The sequence below is a fragment of the Bos taurus genome, chromosome 22 (genome assembly GCF_002263795.3).
Source record: "Bos taurus isolate L1 Dominette 01449 registration number 42190680 breed Hereford chromosome 22, ARS-UCD2.0, whole genome shotgun sequence".
NCBI classification, from domain to species: Eukaryota; Metazoa; Chordata; class Mammalia; order Artiodactyla; family Bovidae; genus Bos; species Bos taurus.
Genome location: NC_037349.1, coordinates 706,537 through 725,226, shown reverse-complemented (window position 1 = coordinate 725,226; position 18,690 = coordinate 706,537). Strand labels below are relative to the sequence as shown.

Here is an 18,690-nt window from a genome sequence, read left to right as displayed (position 1 = left end):
GTATTGACAACAGTATATCCTGCTTGGGGACAGTTTCTCCTTCCTGAAAACCTTTTGGCTAATCCTTTTATCTTAAAAGTGTAAATTATGGGAGTGGGTCTAGTAAGATCTTTACAATCTCCAGATATTCTTTTGATTCATTGTAATAACTAATTAAAAAGTATATTACTCCCTTGCTAACACTAGTGAGGGGGCACTCTTTCTGCCCCCTTCTGATGTCTGTCAGAAGCTTTCTCTACCTTTTTTATACTTCAATAAAACTTTATTACACCAGTTCTTCCCTGGTGGCTCAGGTGGTAAAGCATCTGCTTACAATGCAGGAGACCCAGGTTCTATCCCTGGGTTGGGAAGATCTCCTGGAGAAGGAAATGGCAACCCACTCCAGTATTCTTGCCTGGAAAATCCCATGGACGGAGGAGCCTGGTAGGCTACAGTCCTTGGGTTCACAAAGAGTCAGACCCAACTGACCGACTTCACTTTCACTTTATTACACAAAAGCTCTGAGCAGTCAGACCTCGTTTCTGCCCTGGATCGAATTCTTCTCCTCCGGAGGCCAAGAATCCCTGCGTCTTTCATGGTTTAGCAACCTTTCAGAAGTTAACTACATGATGACCAGACTGTATCCAGGACTTGAGCTGCCACAATTCTGAGAATTGACTTCAAAGAAATGGGAACAAGTGTACCGCAGGACTGAAGATAACTGTACCTGTAACAAACAAGATGATGCCGGTCAGACCACTGATGACCAGTGAAGATGACTGTTAGAGATGACTGTGCTGTTTCTGCATGTAACCTCCCCCCACCCCACTCTGTAAAAGCTGTCACCTCCTGCTTGGTGGTGGTGTTGGGGGGGGAGTCAGTCTTTGGACGTATGTCCGCCACCTCCCCCCACCCCCGTTGCCAGCATCTGAAATAAAGCAAATTTTCTTCCCACCAACCTGGCCTGCTTATTGGCTTTTGAATGGCGAGCAGCCAGACCCCCAGATGCTGATCCCCTTTCAGGTGCTGTTTCTCCTGCTCCTCAGAGCCTCCTCAGTTGGATACCCAAGAGGTCACAGGGAGGATCCTTTTGGCTGCCCAAGGAAACTCTTCTCCAGTGACCTTTTGCCTCAAACCCATGGTCTAAAACTTGTTTACACTAGAATGGAATGAGCGCAGCAGCAGAGATTGCTATTAATAAAATAACAGATTCTGAGGAGAGGACTGGGAAGGAAAACAAATGCAGTGTGAGGAGAAAGAGCAGAGTGAAGGGGAGTCGGAGTGGTGAAAGCCTCCTCCTGCCCTGCCGGGGTCATCTCTCCCGAGTGTGTTTGTCTCTGTCCCTGGAAACCACCACGTGGAGATGGTGCTTCCTCCGCTGAGGGGCTGAAGATGCTCTGTGCAGGTTTCTTTGTGACAATTTATATGACAGCTTGTCGGGTGCATTGGGTATATGGCTGACCTAAGGTATGGAATGTTCTTGATGTGGATGGCAGGGCCGTGTGGAATCTTCCACTGCCTTCTACACGAGTAGGAGTTTCAGAGCTGCAGCCTGTAAGTCCCAGGAAGTGCAAAACAGTTTGTGTATGCCAGACCATCGTACCAAAGAGATCTTGTCAGTTTCCTCATAATTTTTTAACCTTTGAACTGCTTTTGAAACATTGCGCACTGGAAGGAGGGCGGGGAGAGGAGTGTCTTGGGACTTTCCTAAGCCACTTGGGGCAGGGGGAGACGGGGGGAACTACAGGCTGCCTGGTGCGATGCTGCTGCTACTGGGCTCAGTTCACCTCGGGTCACTTCAGGTTTCCTAAGGGCAAGATGTTTTCTCAGCAGAAAGGGGAGATGTGCTGTTTGTTACTTAAGACACTAGTTTAGCACTGCTTTGTTTTCCATCTCTCAGGTTTTTAAGGAGGAGAAGTACCTGAAGGACGCAGTGGAGTGCAGCGACGTGATTTGGCAGCGAGGTCTGCTGCGGAAGGGCTATGGGATCTGCCACGGGACTGCTGGGAATGGCTACTCCTTCCTTTCCCTTTACCACATCACACAGGATAAAAAGTACCTCTACCGAGCTTGCAAGGTAAGAGCATGTCTATCCAGACAGCTTTTGAGCCCTCCAGAGCACACAAAGCCCAAAACAGCTCTCTGGTTTCAGACATGCTTCGCCCAGCTCTGCAGTTTCTTCTACACAGCCGTGTCCCTGCTGGCCCTCTGCCTCAGGGGTCCTCTCTGTGCAGTGGGACTGGGGAGTGGAAATGCCCTCCTCAGTCCCACAACCTGTTAAGTGTGCCTTCCTGTGCATTTATTAGCCTCGTGACTTTAGGACGTCCCTTCTTTAAGCCTCAACTGGAAAAATACTATCCACCTCCTAAATTTGTTCCAAGAAAAATCAATTGTGATAATGGGCAGATCATCAGTCAGTGCCCCTGCTTAAAGTCCTCCAGTGGTTCACACTGCTCCATGCACAGAACCCACGCCCCCACGCTGGAGGGCCCGTGTGCCTCAGCCCTCGCATGCCTCCTCTTGCCTCGCCGTGTGCTCCACACTGCTGCTTCCCCCGCCCCCCCCAGCCCCCCGTGCTCTCGTGGGGCACAGCAGGCCTGGGGCTCCCCTGAAATCCTCCTGGTGGAGGGGACCTCTGAGGTCTCGACCCTGGTGATGGAGCTGCTGCTCACTGCGGGGTGCTCCGCTTGCTCTTGCTGTGCCATGCCCTCGACCATGAGCCGGGACAGTGCCTGGCCCCAAGTGGAGACTAACAAAGACGCTTTCAGGTGTTTGAAAATGAATGCACAAAGCAAGACTCAGTAAACGTTTGCTATACACACTTCACAAAATAGTTATGAAGACACTGGAAAAAAAGATTGGAGGAAAATACATCAAAATGTACAAGACCATGGGTGGATGGGGGCATTCAGAGTGGCTTATTTTTTATATTTATTACTATTCTGAAGGCTTTTCTTAAACCAGGTGGAATAGAGCCGTGGTGCCCATGCTCACAAAGGCCGTGCACACAGGGTCTTGCGAGGGCACTGAGGGCAGGTGCTGGCCCAGGAGTGTCATGTAAACTGAGACCCAGAGGAGAGCTGGAGGCTTTGCAGGGCTGGGGGATGGGAGCAGAGCTGCCCGCAGAGGGAGCTGGAGGGGTGAGCACCCTGGGGCCATGACGTTCCATTGGCCGGAGCAGAGACATGAGGGGCAGCTTCGGGTGACAGCAGTCACAGTGGCAGATGAGCAAGAAGTTGTGGGGATTGGGGAAGACTTCACAAGGAGGGAGGCACGGCTAGTTTTCTAAAGATGTAGAGCTTTTCAGGTGGGCCAGGAAAGCATGGCGTGGAGAGGGGGTGTCTCTCCCTTAGGAGAAGAGCTCCTGCAGAACCATGGAGGCAGGTGCAGCACAGGGGAGCCCGACACCCCAAGTGCTCAGTGTTAGGGGGTGCAGGGTGAGGGATGAAGTCAGAAGGGCAGAGGCCAAAGAAAGCTAGTCCTTCCCCTAGTCAGTAGATCTCAACCTTGGTTACACTGTAGACTCACTGGGAGCTTGTGAGTGCTTAAAAGCTCTCACACTTAAGAGGGCCTGGACCCCAGCCTAGATCCAGTGGTGCAGGAGCCCAAGCCCTGTGGTCCCAGCAGCTCTGGGTCTCCCCACCAGCCACATGAGTCCTCATCTGTCAGGAGGGGCTTCATGAGGGTTTGTAATTCATGTTCAGGCTTCTCTCTCAGAAGGATCACCATGGTTTCTCCAAATTGTTGTTTAATAATTAATGCAGGAAATGTTGGGGCTTCCCTGGTGGTCCAGTGGCTAAGAATCTGCCTTCCAATTCAGAGGATGTGGGTTTGATCCCTGGTCAGGAAACTAAGATCCCATATCCCACATTCAGAGCAACTAAGCTGGCGTGCTGCAGCTACTGACCAGTGTGCTCTGGAGCCTGAGCACCTCAGCTGTAGAGTTTGTGTACCTCAGGGCTGTAGCTAAGACCCAATGCAGCCAAACAACTCACTCACTCGATATTTTTTAAAAAGCGGAAATGTAGAGTTACAAACCAAGGATACTGGCTATGATACTAAAGAGAGATTTAGAAACACTTAGGATGTTGAGCCCACAGAATTTGGTGGATTTTTTTTAATGTGGAGAAGACAGAAATGTATGAATATCTTCCTGATGTCTGACTAAGAAAACCAGATAGATAGTGCATCAAAAGAGCTAGAAGTGTGTGAGGGCCTGGAGGGTAGAAAGCAGCATGGGTTTTATTATAATGTCACAAAAATCCGTTGAAGAAGTTTCAGAAGGAAGCGTCAGAGAGCTCAGAAGAGTTGCTGAGAAAGCTAAGGGATGCGTTTTCTAGAGGAATAGGGTGGGCAGTGGGAAGCCCAGGGGCTCAATGAGGAAAGGAGGGGAGAGGGGGGCAAGCTGCATATTCAGCAACAGTGCTCAGCATGCAGGGGTTTTCATCAACACAGAGTGCCTGCCAGGGCGGAAGGCAATGCCTGGAAGAGATAGAAGGTTGTGAATTGTGTGCTTTTTACTTCAGTCTTCCCAACAACCTTCCTGGGTAAATCCTCCCTGACGGATGAGAAACAGGCGTAGACAGGTGACAGGACTTGCCAGGTCTCACATCCTTAGAAGAGGTGGCGCTAAGTCCCTCCAGGCCCACACTGCTGGCCGCTCTGTTGCCTGGGCATCTGGGCCTTTGATTCTTTGTGAATTCACTACAGTGTCTTATTAGTTCCATTTCCACCAAGTGAAACCCCACCCTTAAAAATAAATGTCTTTCTTCCTAGTTTGCAGAGTGGTGTCTAGAATATGGAGCACATGGCTGCCGAATTCCTGACAGACCCTATTCTCTCTTTGAAGGTAAGAGTGATGGAAACTCCAGGTTCAAGTCTCTGGGTGCGTGCGTTTGGTCCTCCTGGCTCTGTGTACCATCACAGTTGATCTTACTTAGTGATCGGTGCAGAGCTGGCAAATACCAGGAGCAAAGTTATTCCTTGCTGAAAACTATACTGAGTCTCTTTACCTTGCCTGTTTGTGCTCCTGTGAACTTTTGCCATGTATTTTTAGATCTTTTGTGAAGTATATATGCATAGACTATATGCTGCTTAGTGGTGGAAGAAATAATAAGTTTTTCCTCTGCATTTCACCTGTAATACTATGCATATAGTATTGATCTATTCACAGCAAACTTGGTTAGTTATTTAGATACATTTAATTATTTAAGTCATATAAAGAAGCAGGATGGGGAACACATGTATACCTGTGGCGGATTCATTTTGATATTTGGCAAAACTAATACAATTTGTAAAGTTTAAAAATAAAATAAAATTTAAAAAAAATAAAATAAAATAAAAAATAAACTAAAAAAAATAATACTAGTAATTTAAAAGTATTAGTAATAAAACTATTAGTACTTGGAAAAATAATAAGAAAATTCTGAAAAACAAGAGCAGTGAAAGAAACCAGCAAACACATTGAGAGTCTGCTGCAGGCAGAATGCATAGAATATAATTCAGGAAAACCAAACAGAAGACCTGCAGAGACTGAGATATTCTAACATAAGTTGCAGAAACTAAGGGCAAAGGTTAAATGGGGTTGGGATGAATTGACAGCAACTTTTTAATTACTTTAGGGCTACATTTTATAGTAATTCCAAAGTAAATTCCAGAAGGAATAAATGAATACTTATAAAAAAATCAAATAATAGATGGGTGTTAAGTTTTGTCAAGTACAAAGCTGATAAGATCATGTGATTTTTCTCTTCAACCTCCTAGCACTGTGAATCACATTGGTTCACTTTCAAATATTAAGCCAATCTTGCATCTCTGGAATAAACCTTACTTGACCATGGTGTACAGTGCTTTTTATGTATTGCAGAATTGTATTTGCTAATATTTTGTTATGGTTTTTGCATCTGTAGTCATAAGGAATATTTGCCTGTAGCTGTCCATTTTTATACTGTCACTGTCTGGTTTTGCTATCTGGGCAATACTGGCCTACTAATTGATATTTTCTCTGTTTTCTGTAATAGATTGTATACTAATTGGTAGAAGAATTCTGGTTTAAATGTTTGGTAACATTCTTCCACAAAACCTTCCTAGCCTAAAGATTTCTTTTTCATGAGTCTTAAATTTATGAACTTAATTTAATAGTTTACCAGGCTGTAAGTTATCTATTTCATATTCAGTGAGTTTTATTAGTTTGCATTTTTAAGATATTGCTCCATTTCACCTGTGGGGTCAAATTTATGTGTATAAAATTTTGGTAGTATCCCTTCTTTATCTTTTTGATGTTTTGAATTGTCCGTAGTGATATGCCATGTTTTATTTCTGCTATTGATAATATTTTAATCATATAATAGACAAGTGAACAAAAATTAGAGCATTTGTCATTATCTTTTGCAAAAAAAAAGATCTTTTTTAGTATTCACAGATTTTATAATGAAAAAATGTTTCTCAGGATAAAAATTTTCATCGTGTCATAAAAATGAGTTGTATCAGATATAACAGAATAACCTGTGTGTGTGTGTGTGTGTATAGAAATAACAGAATAATAGATATAACCTTAACTGTAAATGAAGTTCATTCAGGTTCATAAATTCAAGTTTATAAATGGCAAATTCAAAGCCCCAGTGGGTGAAAATCTTTGAATGTTCCTGCCTAGAGGCTGGGAAGCTCTCAGATTCTTTTGGATCCTGTGCCTGACAAATGCCTGGCAAAAGACACCAATAAGTTGGTTCTAGTCAGATGGTGAGTGGCTGTGTGGAGGCCACGAGGCTGGCAGGGCCCCTAGCTCTTGGAACCCTTTCTGCAGGAGTTCCCTCCAACCAAGGGTTCGTTCGGGTAGGCTGCTGAGTTACTGCAGTGATTGGCGGTGGGGATTTTAACCAAGCAAGTTTGTTCTACGTAGTATTTTTAAAACCTAAGGAAAATATAAAATGCAGCTTTACATTTGAAATAAAAACATAACAACTCTGAGAGGAAGTTTACATGTTGGAATATCACAATAGCAACGCCCTTAACTTTTTTGTTAGCAGTTCTATGAAATCACCATAAAGTGTCAGGATGCAAGATTTAAAAATAAGATAGTGAAGAAAACCTGCTGTGTGCTAATTTTTCCATTTATGTGTGTGAAGTTATTTTTAAAGTCCTCACTACCTTTCCCCACATTTTACAGCCCCAGTAAAGGCAGTGATTAAAAGTCAGTTGGCTTGGGACCCCACCACACACCGTTTTTTTCACGATGGATGACATTTTTCGTTGCAGGCATGGCTGGCACTATTCACTTCCTCTCTGACATCCTGGCCCCAGAGGCATCACGGTTTCCAGCATTTGAACTCAGCTCTTCACAGAGGGATACAAAGGTTCAAAAAGACTAGTAAGAGATTTGACTGGACCAGAAGCCACCAGGTTGCTGAGTGCCTGACACAGAACCAACTGGGAATTCTGAAGGCGGGAGAAGGAGAAGCAGACGTCTTCCTAGACCCCCTGTGTCAGAGTGTGGTGACAGACCGTCCCATCAGCATTCTGTAACAGTGCCCCCTCGCTGGTGTAAAATATGAATTATTCGTGTCCAGTCCTCTGTCGTGTGTGCATGTCTCTTGGTGTTTGCTGTCCGTAGGTGTAGGTTGTTCTAAACAGAAGCCCTTCTCTGTCCATGAGCCCGAGCTGGCTGTGCATGAGGGCACACGGCAGCCACTTCTCTGTACATACTATTAAAGTGAGGTGTTTTCTGTTTTGACAAACAAGGAAATAGGCAGGTGGTGTCTCTTATGTAACAGAATTCTCCACAGTGATGTCCCAGTGGTAAAGCTTTCCAGTATTTTCTGCGTGTGCCTTTCAGATGAGAGTGAGAGAAAGACCACTCCAAAAATGAAAAAATAAAACAGGATTGCTGAAGTAGGGGGTGGAGAGCCTTTCCACTAGATGGTCAAGCGTGCACACTCTGTGTGTTGTGCTCCTAGTGTTTCTAAGAAGCCAAAGGGGGCACATTCCAGCATTGTCCCCTGCTGGGACTCCCATTCTTAGGCTTGTTGTGTGAAGTTCTAGACTCTCCTCAATCCAAGGCAGCCTGTGCCCTGAGGAGTGGACCCGTGATACCAGGGACATTCGGGGGAGCTTTGTCATGGCCACATGAAATCAAGTAGCAGCGGCTGAGGGCCGGCAAGTCTCGGTTCAGTGTATGTTATTAAAACAGACTGAACCTCAGTTCTATCAGCATTGTAACTTAGTGCTGTAAGTTCAGTGGATACAATTCCAGATAGGTTATTCCCATGTCCCTCCACTTAAACTTTTTTCAAAATTTAGTAAGTTATCAAAGTACAAATTTGGGATGAATATAGTCCTTATTTTTGTCTATTATTCAGGTGATAGAAATCTCACATTTGATGAAATGTATTAAGCATAAAGTACTAGTCTGTGTCTATGCATATGGGAAACAGTTCTAACCAGGAAAATTACACTGTCTGTCTGACATTTTTTGTTTTAAAACTGGGTATTGACTTGGATTAGCATACCCTCAGGGTATTTTTACCATGTAGATCTGTCTTTAGAAGAATTTTGTTGTCATGGTATGAATGGTCTGAGACTTTCTACAGACTTCTCACTTATGGGCCAAGGCCTGATCAAAACAAGGTAGATCTCTGATGATCTGCTCCTTGTCTACAAGGGGTTGTCAAGTGTTTGTCAGCCCTGGTTTCCACTCCTTTCATAAAGGAGGAAGAAGAATGCCCACACAGAACAGAGATTCCTTTGCACGTGCGCAGTTCTTGGGATGCCAAGCCTTGTTTGTGGGGCTAACACCCTAACATGTGCCCTTTGGTTTCTAAATGATGCCTCATGCATCTCTTCATTTTCTGACACTCATTTCTGTGTCATGACTGTTTTTTTAAGTTAATTTGATGACTTCCATAGGTATAAATCCTCATGATTGTATATTCAACCAGCTCCATGGGTCTCCTCATGTGCTTCTCAGGCAGCCCAGTTTCCCAGGACCCACAGGTAGGACTGGAGTGGGTTGGGCTGTTGTAAGAAAAGCTCACTTGACCTCAGCCCACACGCACCATTCCCATCTCAGCCAGACCTCAGTGGCAGCCCGCCAGGCCTGGGCACAGAGTTACATCCAGGCTGGCTCATTTCCCAGGGGAGGCCAGAGCAGCAGCACAGGAATCACCCCACTCAGCAAGAGGGAGCTGCTCATGGAAACCCGGGTTCTGGCCACGTCTCCTGACCAGAAGCAGCGAGAGTGACCCTTATTACCTGGGCATCTTGCCTGTGTGTTCAACTTGCTTCTGCCCAACATACTAAGGGAAGATAGAGCACTTGTGAGGTGAATGGAGGATATGTTATTTACAGGGCTTGTTTGGAAGCCTGCTTACCTGCTACATGTGTTAACACAGCGCAGGCTGTGACTCCTGGTGGTGACACAGGCTCCAGTTCCCAGTTCCCCGAAGAAAGAGAACACCCACAACTGATGTAGTGGTTCTGATAGTGTGTGAATTTGGTTTTCAGAGCATTTCAGTGATTTCTTAGATTTGTTCATTTTCTCCAAAATGCGTCTAAGCTTTTAAAATAATGTGTGTGCACAATTCCATTTTAAAATTTGAAAGAGAAAAAGTTGATGTCCACAAAAAGTGTGTGGGGTACTCTAGTTCAGTACTTAGTAAAAACAGTTTTGTTGTGACACTTGTGGAGTCTTCCTCTGTTCTCACCTCTCTCTACCTTCAAGAGCGATGGTTGGGAGCCTTGGTCACCATTGTGAAGGTTGCCTTCCTCATAAAACATGTGGCAACTGCTTGTGTTGTGATGTCCTAGATAGCTCACTAGAATAATAGCTCTCTTTTTTGACTCCGAGGCCCTCCAGAACCTGGGTAATACTAAGAGAAGCCTGTCTTGAGCTTGCATGTGTAACAGGCCTTTTCATCCACAGTTGCCCCGAACAGTCAACAGTGTGTCGGCATCACGGCATGGCTGGTTGGGGGGAGTGGGTTATGGCATGGCTGGGGGGTCACTGCATGCCTGCGGGTGGGCACTGTACTCATTACTATTTTCTAGTGAGGAAGCTGATGGCCTGCCATGGTCACAGCGTGGCCAAACTTGTGAGTTGTACTCAGCACTTTCTCTCCTATGTGCCCGATACAGAAGGTGAGAAAGTGAAGCCTGAGAGAAGCCCTGTCGTCTCTTCCCTGCTTTCTGGGCCCCTCGAACCATTCAGTGCAGTCTCAAACTATTCTTAACTTTATAAGGCAATCTTAGAGCTGTTATTTCATTTGCTAAATTCACAAAAGCAATACTCAGGTGTGAAGTCCAGGTTCCCTAAACATTTTTATAGACTGTCTTTACTCCTTCCCAGTCTCTTTGCTGAAGCTTAAAAAGGGCCCTTCCAAGTCTGAATTTTTCCACATCACGTCTGGAGGAGAGCCATGTGTCATTTCCAGCATGATTGTCACCGTGATGCCTGTCACCCTTCTGTCAGACTGGCCAGTGGCCCTGGCAGGCTGTGCTGCATCATTGCTTTTCCTGATCAGAGGAAGACTGCAGGCTCCTTCAAGGCCCCTGCTCCATGGAGATAGGTCACTGGATCAGGGGGGCTATGAAAGTGTCCAGTCTGCATCCCAAGTGTCACTGCTACCCCCTTCCTTCTCCAACTTGGAGGTGGGAGGCTCAGTTCCTCCCAGCGAATGTTTGGTTCACATGTGCGGCATGCCAGGCCTCATGCTCATTGCTGACAGAGAAGTGCTAACCCACCTCTTGCAGCTCACCATCTCTGTTGAGCACCTGCAGGAAGTGAGCAGGCTGGAGCTCAGGCTCAGGTCTCGCCCTCCTTTGGCAGGACCTCGGACAGCTCCTCGGTGTGTGGGCGGGGCTTGTGACCTGAGTGCACTTCTGGGTCCCAGCAGGAGGGGACCACAGGTAAGCTGACCAGGTCAGTCTTGCAGTCTGATGCCTCTGGCGTGAGGTTAGACTGGTCCTTGTCATCCATAACCCTGTGGAATGGAAGTCAAGAGCAGACACTGTGGAATCTGGATGTGTGGAATCTGGGCTCTGCTACTTGTATGAATTCGGACAAGGAATTTCCTACTGAGCTTTTCTGTGTAATCAGGCCAACCTTATTTGGTTAGTGGGAGAATTAGAATGAAACAACAAATGGAAGAAGCACCTAGCACATGACAGTGCTCTTGTGATGGGGTTCACGAAGGATGGGTGTGGTGCTTTTGTGTGGAGAAACGGGCTCACTCTCCTGAGTAAAACTGAAAATCCCAAATCCCAAGCCTCCCCTCAGTCCCCTTCAGCCAGCTGTTTTGTACACTGTGTGCGGGTGCCCGCTGCGCCAAGGTCCTTCAAGGGGAAGAGTTGCCACAGGGGCAAGGAGGAGCCAAACCACAATTTCAGGCTTACACCAAACCTAAAAGTTCAGAGAGGCGGGGTTTTCTGTTTCTCTGGCCTGTTCTTTGTTCAATGGCCCTGGAGATCTTCCCGCTTCTGTACCAGGTAGATTCTTGTGGCTTTCATGGGATCATCCAACAGATGCAGTCCTGGTCATGTGTTAACGGGGACCCTACTGCATTCCTTAAAGTATCATTCATGAGAGAATAAAACATGTACCAAAGTGGCATAAACATAAATCTACCCATAATCATGTAAATAACCCCCACAGTCCCAAGAACTGAGGAGGCCTGCTTTTCAAACCATTTCCTCAGGGAGGCCATAGGGAAGTTACCAAGAGCTTCATGCTCGGCTGTGGGACACTGAAAGGGAGGGTTGTGAACAGGGACAGACTTGCTCCCAGAGCCTCTCCAGTAACAAGGACCATACTGCCTGCAGCTAAACAGAAAGTTCTGAGACCTTTTCTGCCTGAAGGATGTCATTGTTCTGACACTTAAATCAGATTGCTTAGAGAATTCTGCACTGGAAGTCACTTTCCTCTTGAGATTTCAAGGTATCATACGGACTTCTAGCTTGCAGTGTTATCTCTGAGAACCTCAAAGTCACAGTGATTCTTGTTTCTTTGTGCTCAATCTTGTGTTTTGATGTGATTACTTTGCAAGTTGTAGAATTTTTCTCTCTGTCATGATAATGAGACTAGTCCTGGGTTCTTGGTAGGTCCTTCCAATCTAGAAACTCTGTTTCAAGTCTAAGAAATTTTCTTGAATACTTTCTTTTTAAAAAAAATTATTTTTTTATTTTTTGCTTTTTCTCCTCTGCCTTTTGCTTTCTTTTCTAAGAGATGGCAACTTTATTTTCAAAGCCTTCTATTGTGTCTTTATTTCCAGGTGTTTTTCTTGTCCTTAGGATATCTTTTGTGTATGTCTTCTTATTTCTTATTGCAGTATCTTATCTCTTTGAGGATGTTAATTTATTTAGCACATAGTCATTATGTGCTTATTCAGTGCCATATATTTTTCTAGGCACTTGGAATCCATCAATGATCAAAACAGTCAAAAAAATCTCATCTTGTGGAGTTTGTGGTATAGCAGAGAGACAAGAAGTCTAGATAAGCAAATTTCTCCTATGTTGTAAGATATTAAATAATAATAGGATATAATAAAGCAAGAGACTGACGTGGTGGAGAGAACACACATTACTGTTTTAAGCAGGATGGTCAGAGTGAGACTAGAGACAGTGACAGCCAAGACTTGAAGAAGTTCATGGAGTTGGCCAGACGAGTGTCTGGAAAGAGCATCAGACAGATGGTGTGCCCTGCTCAAGAGCAGAGACAGGACAGTGGGGAGGGAAGGCCATTCTAAAGACTCTTGACTTTTACTCTGGGTGAAGCACAGAGTCACTTGAGGGTTTGTGCAAAGGAAGGATATTACCTAATTTATGTGTTGACTCCTGAGAAAATGCCAGGAGGATACAGGGAAACCAGAATGCTGGTCCAGGAGAGAAACGATGTGGCTTGGCAAGAATGGTGGGACTCTCAGTTCAGTTCAGTTCAGACCCTCAGTCGTGTCCAACTCTTTGTGACCCCATGGACTGCAGCAGGCCAGACCTCCCTGCTGATCACCAACTCCTGGAATTTACTCAAACTCGTGTCCATCAAGGTGGTGATGCCATCCAACCATCTCATCCTCTGTCGTCCCCTTCTCCTCCTGCCCTCAATCTTTCCCAGCATCAGGGTCTTTCAAAATGAGTCACTTCTTCTCATGAGGTGGCCAAAGTTTTGGAGTTTCAGCTTCAGCATCAGTCCTTCCAATGAATATTCAGGCCTGATTTCCTTTAGGATAGACTGGTTGGATCTCTGCAGTCCAAGGGACTCTCAAGAGTCTTCTCCAACACCTTAGTTCAAAAGCATCAATTCTTCGGTGCTCAGCTTTCTTTATAGTCCAACTCTCACATCCATAAATGACTACTAGAAAAACCATAGTCATGACGGATTAGACTAGACGGACCTTTGTTGGCAAAGTAATATCTCTGCTTTTTAATATGCTGTCTAGATTGGTCATAACTTTTCTTCCAAGGAGTAAGCCTCTTTTAATTTCATGGCTACAGTCACCATCTGCAGTGATTTTGGAGCCCAAGAAAATAAAGTCAGCCACAGTTTCCACTGTTTCCCCATCTATTTGCTATGAACTGATGGGACCAGATGCCATGATCTTAGTTTTCTGAATGTTGAGTTTTAAGCCAACTTTTTCACTCTCCTCTTTCACTTTTATCAAGAGGCTCTTCAGTTCTTCTTCACTTTCTGCCATAAGGGTGGTGTCATCTGCATATCTGAGGTTATTAATGTTTCTCCCGGCAATCTTGATTCCAACTTGTGTTTCACCCAGCCCAGTGTTTCTCATCATGTACTCTGCATATAAGTTAAATAAGCACAGTGACAACATACATCCTTGACGTACTCCTTTTCCTATTTGGAACCAGTCTGTTGTTCCATGTCCAGTTCTAACTGTTGCTTTGTGACCTGCATACAGATTTCTCAAGAGGCAGATCAGGTGGTATTCCCATCTCTTTCAGAATTTTCCACAGTTTATTGTGATCCACACAGTCAAAGGCTTTGGCATAGTCAATAAAGCAGAAATAGATGGAACTCTCTTGCTTTTTCAATGATCCAGCAGATGTTGGCAATTTTCTCTAGTTCCTCTGCCTTTTCTAAAACCAGCTTGAACATCAGGAAGTTCACGGTTCATGTATTGCTGAAGCCTGGCTTGGAGAATTTTGAGCATTACTTTACTAGCGTGTGAGATGAGTGCAATTGTGTGGTAGTTTGAGCATTCTTTGGCATTACCTTTCTTTGGGATTAGAATGAAAATTGACCTTTTCCAGTCCTGTGGCCACTGCTGAGTTTTCCAGTTTTGCTGGCATATTGAGTGCCAGCAATAATCATCTTTTAGGATTTGAAATAGCTCAAGTGGAATTCCATCATCTCCACTAGCTTTGTTCTCTAGATGTGTCCTTAGAGCCAGTAAGATTCCTGACAGCCAGGTGCAGAGCATGGAAGAGCCAGCAGAGTTGGAGTGCCCAAGCCTTGGAAAGGACGTTGCCTGCAGCTGAGATGTGGAAGAAGCTACAGGGGGGATCAGAGTCTGCTTAGGCATGTGGAATGTGAGGTGGCCTGACTGCTGGAGTTGGAAGGGAGATCTGGGAGGCAACTGTCACTTTGGAGTCATTTGCATATTGATTATTTACACCTAAGAGCTGGATGAGCTCACCCAGAAGGTGAGGATAAAGGGAACAGGGAAAGCAGAGCCTACAGCATTAAGAATCCAAAGGAGTTTGCTCCAGCAAAGGAGGGTAAGAAGAGGAAGTCTCTGGGTAGGGGGTCTGTGTTCCTGGAGCCAGTGAGGAAAATACAATGTGCAGCAGAGTGATTGGCTGTTTCAGATGATCCTAAGTGAAAACCTCAGAATTGGCCATTGCATTCATCACCCCTAGGTCCTTAATGAATTGGGGAGCAGAATGGACAACACTAAAGGGGTTTTGTTGCAAAAGAGAGGAAAGAAATGGGGCCATAGTTTTCAAGAGAAATAGGATCAATAAAAAAATCTTTTTTATTCAGAAAAATAACAGCATGTTTGTAAATCAGTCTGATCCAATGAGGGCTTCTTTTAAAAGTGATGCAGAACAGAAAGGGATGTGTGGAGTGATGTCTTCAGGTAAGCAGAGGAGACTGGAGCTAGCACCAGGCGGCTGCTCAGCCAGAGAGGAGCCTGCGGGTAACAGATGGGCGCGGAGGCAGAGCGTGGGTGGTGGCGGGTGGAGCTTGGAAGTTCTCTGGCTTCTTCACTTGTCTTGGTGAAGTGAGAAGTGAGGCAGCATCTGCTGAGTGAAGATGGAGGAAGATGAGGTGTAGGATGTGAGGAGAGGAGAGAAAGTGTGAATGTTGCCCAGGAGAGTGGGAAAGGGGAGGAGGGGCTCAGACTTCACTCGGCAGTTCCAGGAAGGGTTTGTTAGGACATGGATTGCTGGGATTGTCTGATTTAGTAGAGCTGGGAATTCGTTTCTGACAACTGCCAGGCTGAGCTTCCCTGGGGACCCCCTTCTCCTCTTGGTTGCTTCAGAAGGACCAGTGTGGATGTGCTGCGATGAGTCAGCAGGAGGGGAAGAGCAGTTTTTCCAGCCATGTCCCACTTGCTTTTCAGTTTATCTGAATTACTTTTCCTGTTTGTTGGCTTTAGTTTCTATCTTTTAAGTTAGAAGTTTGGTCTACTAGTCTTATGCTGCAGAAGCTGATTGGAAATTCTGGTCTGAGTTGTGTTGAGTGGCCTGGCTCATCCAGTTGGGGAAGCACTGGGATCGGTGTCTGGGATCCATCAGTCCCTGCTGAGCAGCTCCCCAGTGAGGAAGAATGGACAATCACCCTCTCTGATGGTACTGCAACCATGACCTAGCTGTCCTATCCTCTGAGTCAAAGGTCAGAACTCCATACAGAAAAGAAGGCTCCAGTTTGTCTCAGGAAGGGGAGGAGCCCACTGCTGGGCAGGTAGGGAGGCATCATGGTATCTGGGGGCCCAGCCTCTTCCCCACCCTCCAGATGCCCTGGTGCTGCTGAGATCCCCGCAGTACGCAGGATCTGGGCAGCTGCCGGGAAGCTTCCTCAGGATGTGGCTGTTTCCTCCCCCTTGACTTCATGCTCTTTGGGCATCAGCTGGGCACAGGCTGCTCGCTGACCCTGGGAGGGCCCAAGTGCTCAGACCACAGCTCCTCTCCCCAGCTCCCCAGTGAGTTTGCAGGGCCCGGCATGGCCCAATGCTTTTGAGCTCACGAGAGTGTTGAGGGACTATTCCTGAGCTATACTGAGCAACTACCCCATGCCATAATCACCACACCCAGAGCAGAACTGAAACGTCCCATTAATGTACCAGCCCCTTTACTACCACCGGTAGGTGTAGGGTCTAGTGAGGGGTGAGTGCTGTTTGTACCCAGACTGTTTGTGGAAGTTTCCTCACCTTGAATTGTCTTACTAACTTATTTTTGATTTTGTCCCATATAGAAAACCATTAGAAAAAATATGTAATGGAAAAATGTTAAGCGTTTGTAAAACACCATAGTTTCTCAGTTATTTTACCATCACAAATATTTGCCATATCTGGAAGAATAGACCTCAAAGGTCACTGAGAGCAGCGGTGGAAGGAGGGAAGAGGAGGACAGAGAGGGGCCGGGCCTGCTGACATGGCCCACGCCGTGTCCGGGGAGAGGTGGGGAGACTGGTCTCTCACACCAGCCTCACTGAGTTCCAGGCTGAGCTCTGCCACTTTCAATAAAGAATGAAGGGTTGTGGGGAGAATTAAATAATTCTAGCACAGTGCAAATATTCAATAAAATTGTCACTTTTACTATAAGCAGGGATTAGTAACTGACATCAGATCATTTTCCAGGGAAAAAAGTTTGTGATAATGGACTGGCTGCTTCTGTGCTAGCACCACCTCAGAGAGCAGTGGGCAGCCCGGCCACCAGGCAGAGCAGCTTTTATCAGTTCTTCCTGCTGTTGTCACAGGAGGTGCTTGCCCTCCCACTGTAGCATGCACACGTCCACAGCATATTCTAGGAATATTGTTTTAATAACTTTAAGTGGATGATCATCTATAAAAATACCGACTCACCAGTTGTATACCTGAAATTATGCTTGGGGCTGGTGCACTGGGATGACCCAGAGGGATGGTACGGGGAGGGAGGTGGGAGGGGGGTTGAAGATGGGGAACACGTGTACACCCGTGGTGGATTCATGTTGATGTATGGCAAAACCAATACAATATTGTAAAGTAAAATAATAATAATAAATGATAAATAGTTAAATATACATACAAATAAAAATAAAATTGCACATCTTTGAGTCAATAGTAGTGTTCCCGATAACCTGCTTGGGGGCTGCAGCAACAGGGTATTCTTCACACTTTTATTCTAGGCTCTCATACATCTACTGGGTTTAATTGCTTGAGTGCATTTCATTTCTAATGTATGATGATGATGATGATGACATGCTGGGCTGGACTGTGTGAAGCACTTACAAGCAATGTCACGTTCATTGACCATCTTTATGATGCCTTTGCAGAGGCTGCTCAGCCACGTTTTTCATGCGTGCTAAGTTATTCAGTTGTGTCCAGTTCTTTGCAACCTTATGGATGGTAGCCTGCCAGGCTCTGTCATCCATGGGATTCTCCAGGCAAGACTGAGAATGGGAGTTGCCATGGAGCGGCATGTCATGCCCTTCTCCAGGGAATCCTTCTGACCCCGGGATCGAATCCACATCTCTTACATCTCCTGCATTGGCAGACAGGTTCTTTACCATTAGCGCCACCTGGGAAGCCCAAACTATGTTTTACTACAAGGCTTGAGCTGCCCAAGCTATGAGCTACTGAGGTGTGGACAAGAGATTCAACGAGACACAAATTTATGGGTGTTGCATCAGACATTTCAAAGTCAAGGATAAAAATGGAACTGATTTCCATTCTCACTGAGAGGTGAGGGTAGTGTAGGAAGATAGGCCATTAGAATAGATAGCAAAGTGACATCACATTTAAGGTTTAGTGGGCAGAGATGGCAAGGCTGTGGCCAGAAAATGTTCTCCAAATCTAAGCATTTATTCACGCACATGAACTGGATGGTTCTTATACTCTGTTCATACAAGTGCTGTCCTCAGTGTTCCAGCTTATGATATACTTGAAGGAATAAGAGAATGAGAATGTTACTATTTTGGCCCTTAATTAATTAGTCTCATCAATGATAGTTGCTATCTGGAGACAAGTGGACATCATGTATCTCCTGATTTGAATACACAACATTACTTCTAAAGCTGACCTTCAAAAAAATTGAGAAAAAAAACAAAACACTCTGCCTATCAGTTTACAAGAAAGACACACATCACAGAGATACTTGAATCACTGTGATGATGGAGATATGACCAGAAAATTCCAGACTATGGCTAAGCCTGCAAGACAAACAACCTGGTTTCGTTTACAGCATTTAAAAAAAAAAAAAAAAAAAAAGCAAAGGGATGAAAAGAAATGGAGGGAAAACCTAGAGGTCCAAAGAGATACAGAAATCAATATTATGATGTGACCTTATTTGGATACAAACATGATTTTTTTTTTAAAAAAACTGCAAGAAAATAAAAAGAAATGTAAATATTGATTGTACCTTTAATAATATTAAAGAGCTATTATTAATTTTAATTGTGTGATAATGCTACATGTTGTAATACTTATGGACAAAATGTTTGAGATTTACTTCCAAATAATTCAAGGAAGGATCAGAAGGAATAGAGGTAGAGGAAAATAAAATTGG

At 45.2% G+C, this 18,690-nt stretch overlaps 1 protein-coding gene across 2 annotated transcripts in view; it reads left to right on the top strand.

Annotated features, from left to right (window-relative positions):
• Nucleotides 1–7,546, top strand: part of LANCL2 (LanC like glutathione S-transferase 2) — an 84,153-nt gene extending 76,607 nt beyond the window's left edge. For both annotated transcript variants that reach the window (XM_024982950.2, NM_001102256.2), the window contains 3 exon segments: nucleotides 1,880–2,056; nucleotides 4,756–4,828; nucleotides 7,234–7,546. In XM_024982950.2, the coding sequence (XP_024838718.1) occupies nucleotides 1,880–2,056; nucleotides 4,756–4,828; nucleotides 7,234–7,346 (363 nt within the window). In that variant the 3' untranslated portion in view covers nucleotides 7,347–7,546.
• Nucleotides 7,547–18,690: the final 11,144 nt, after the last annotated feature.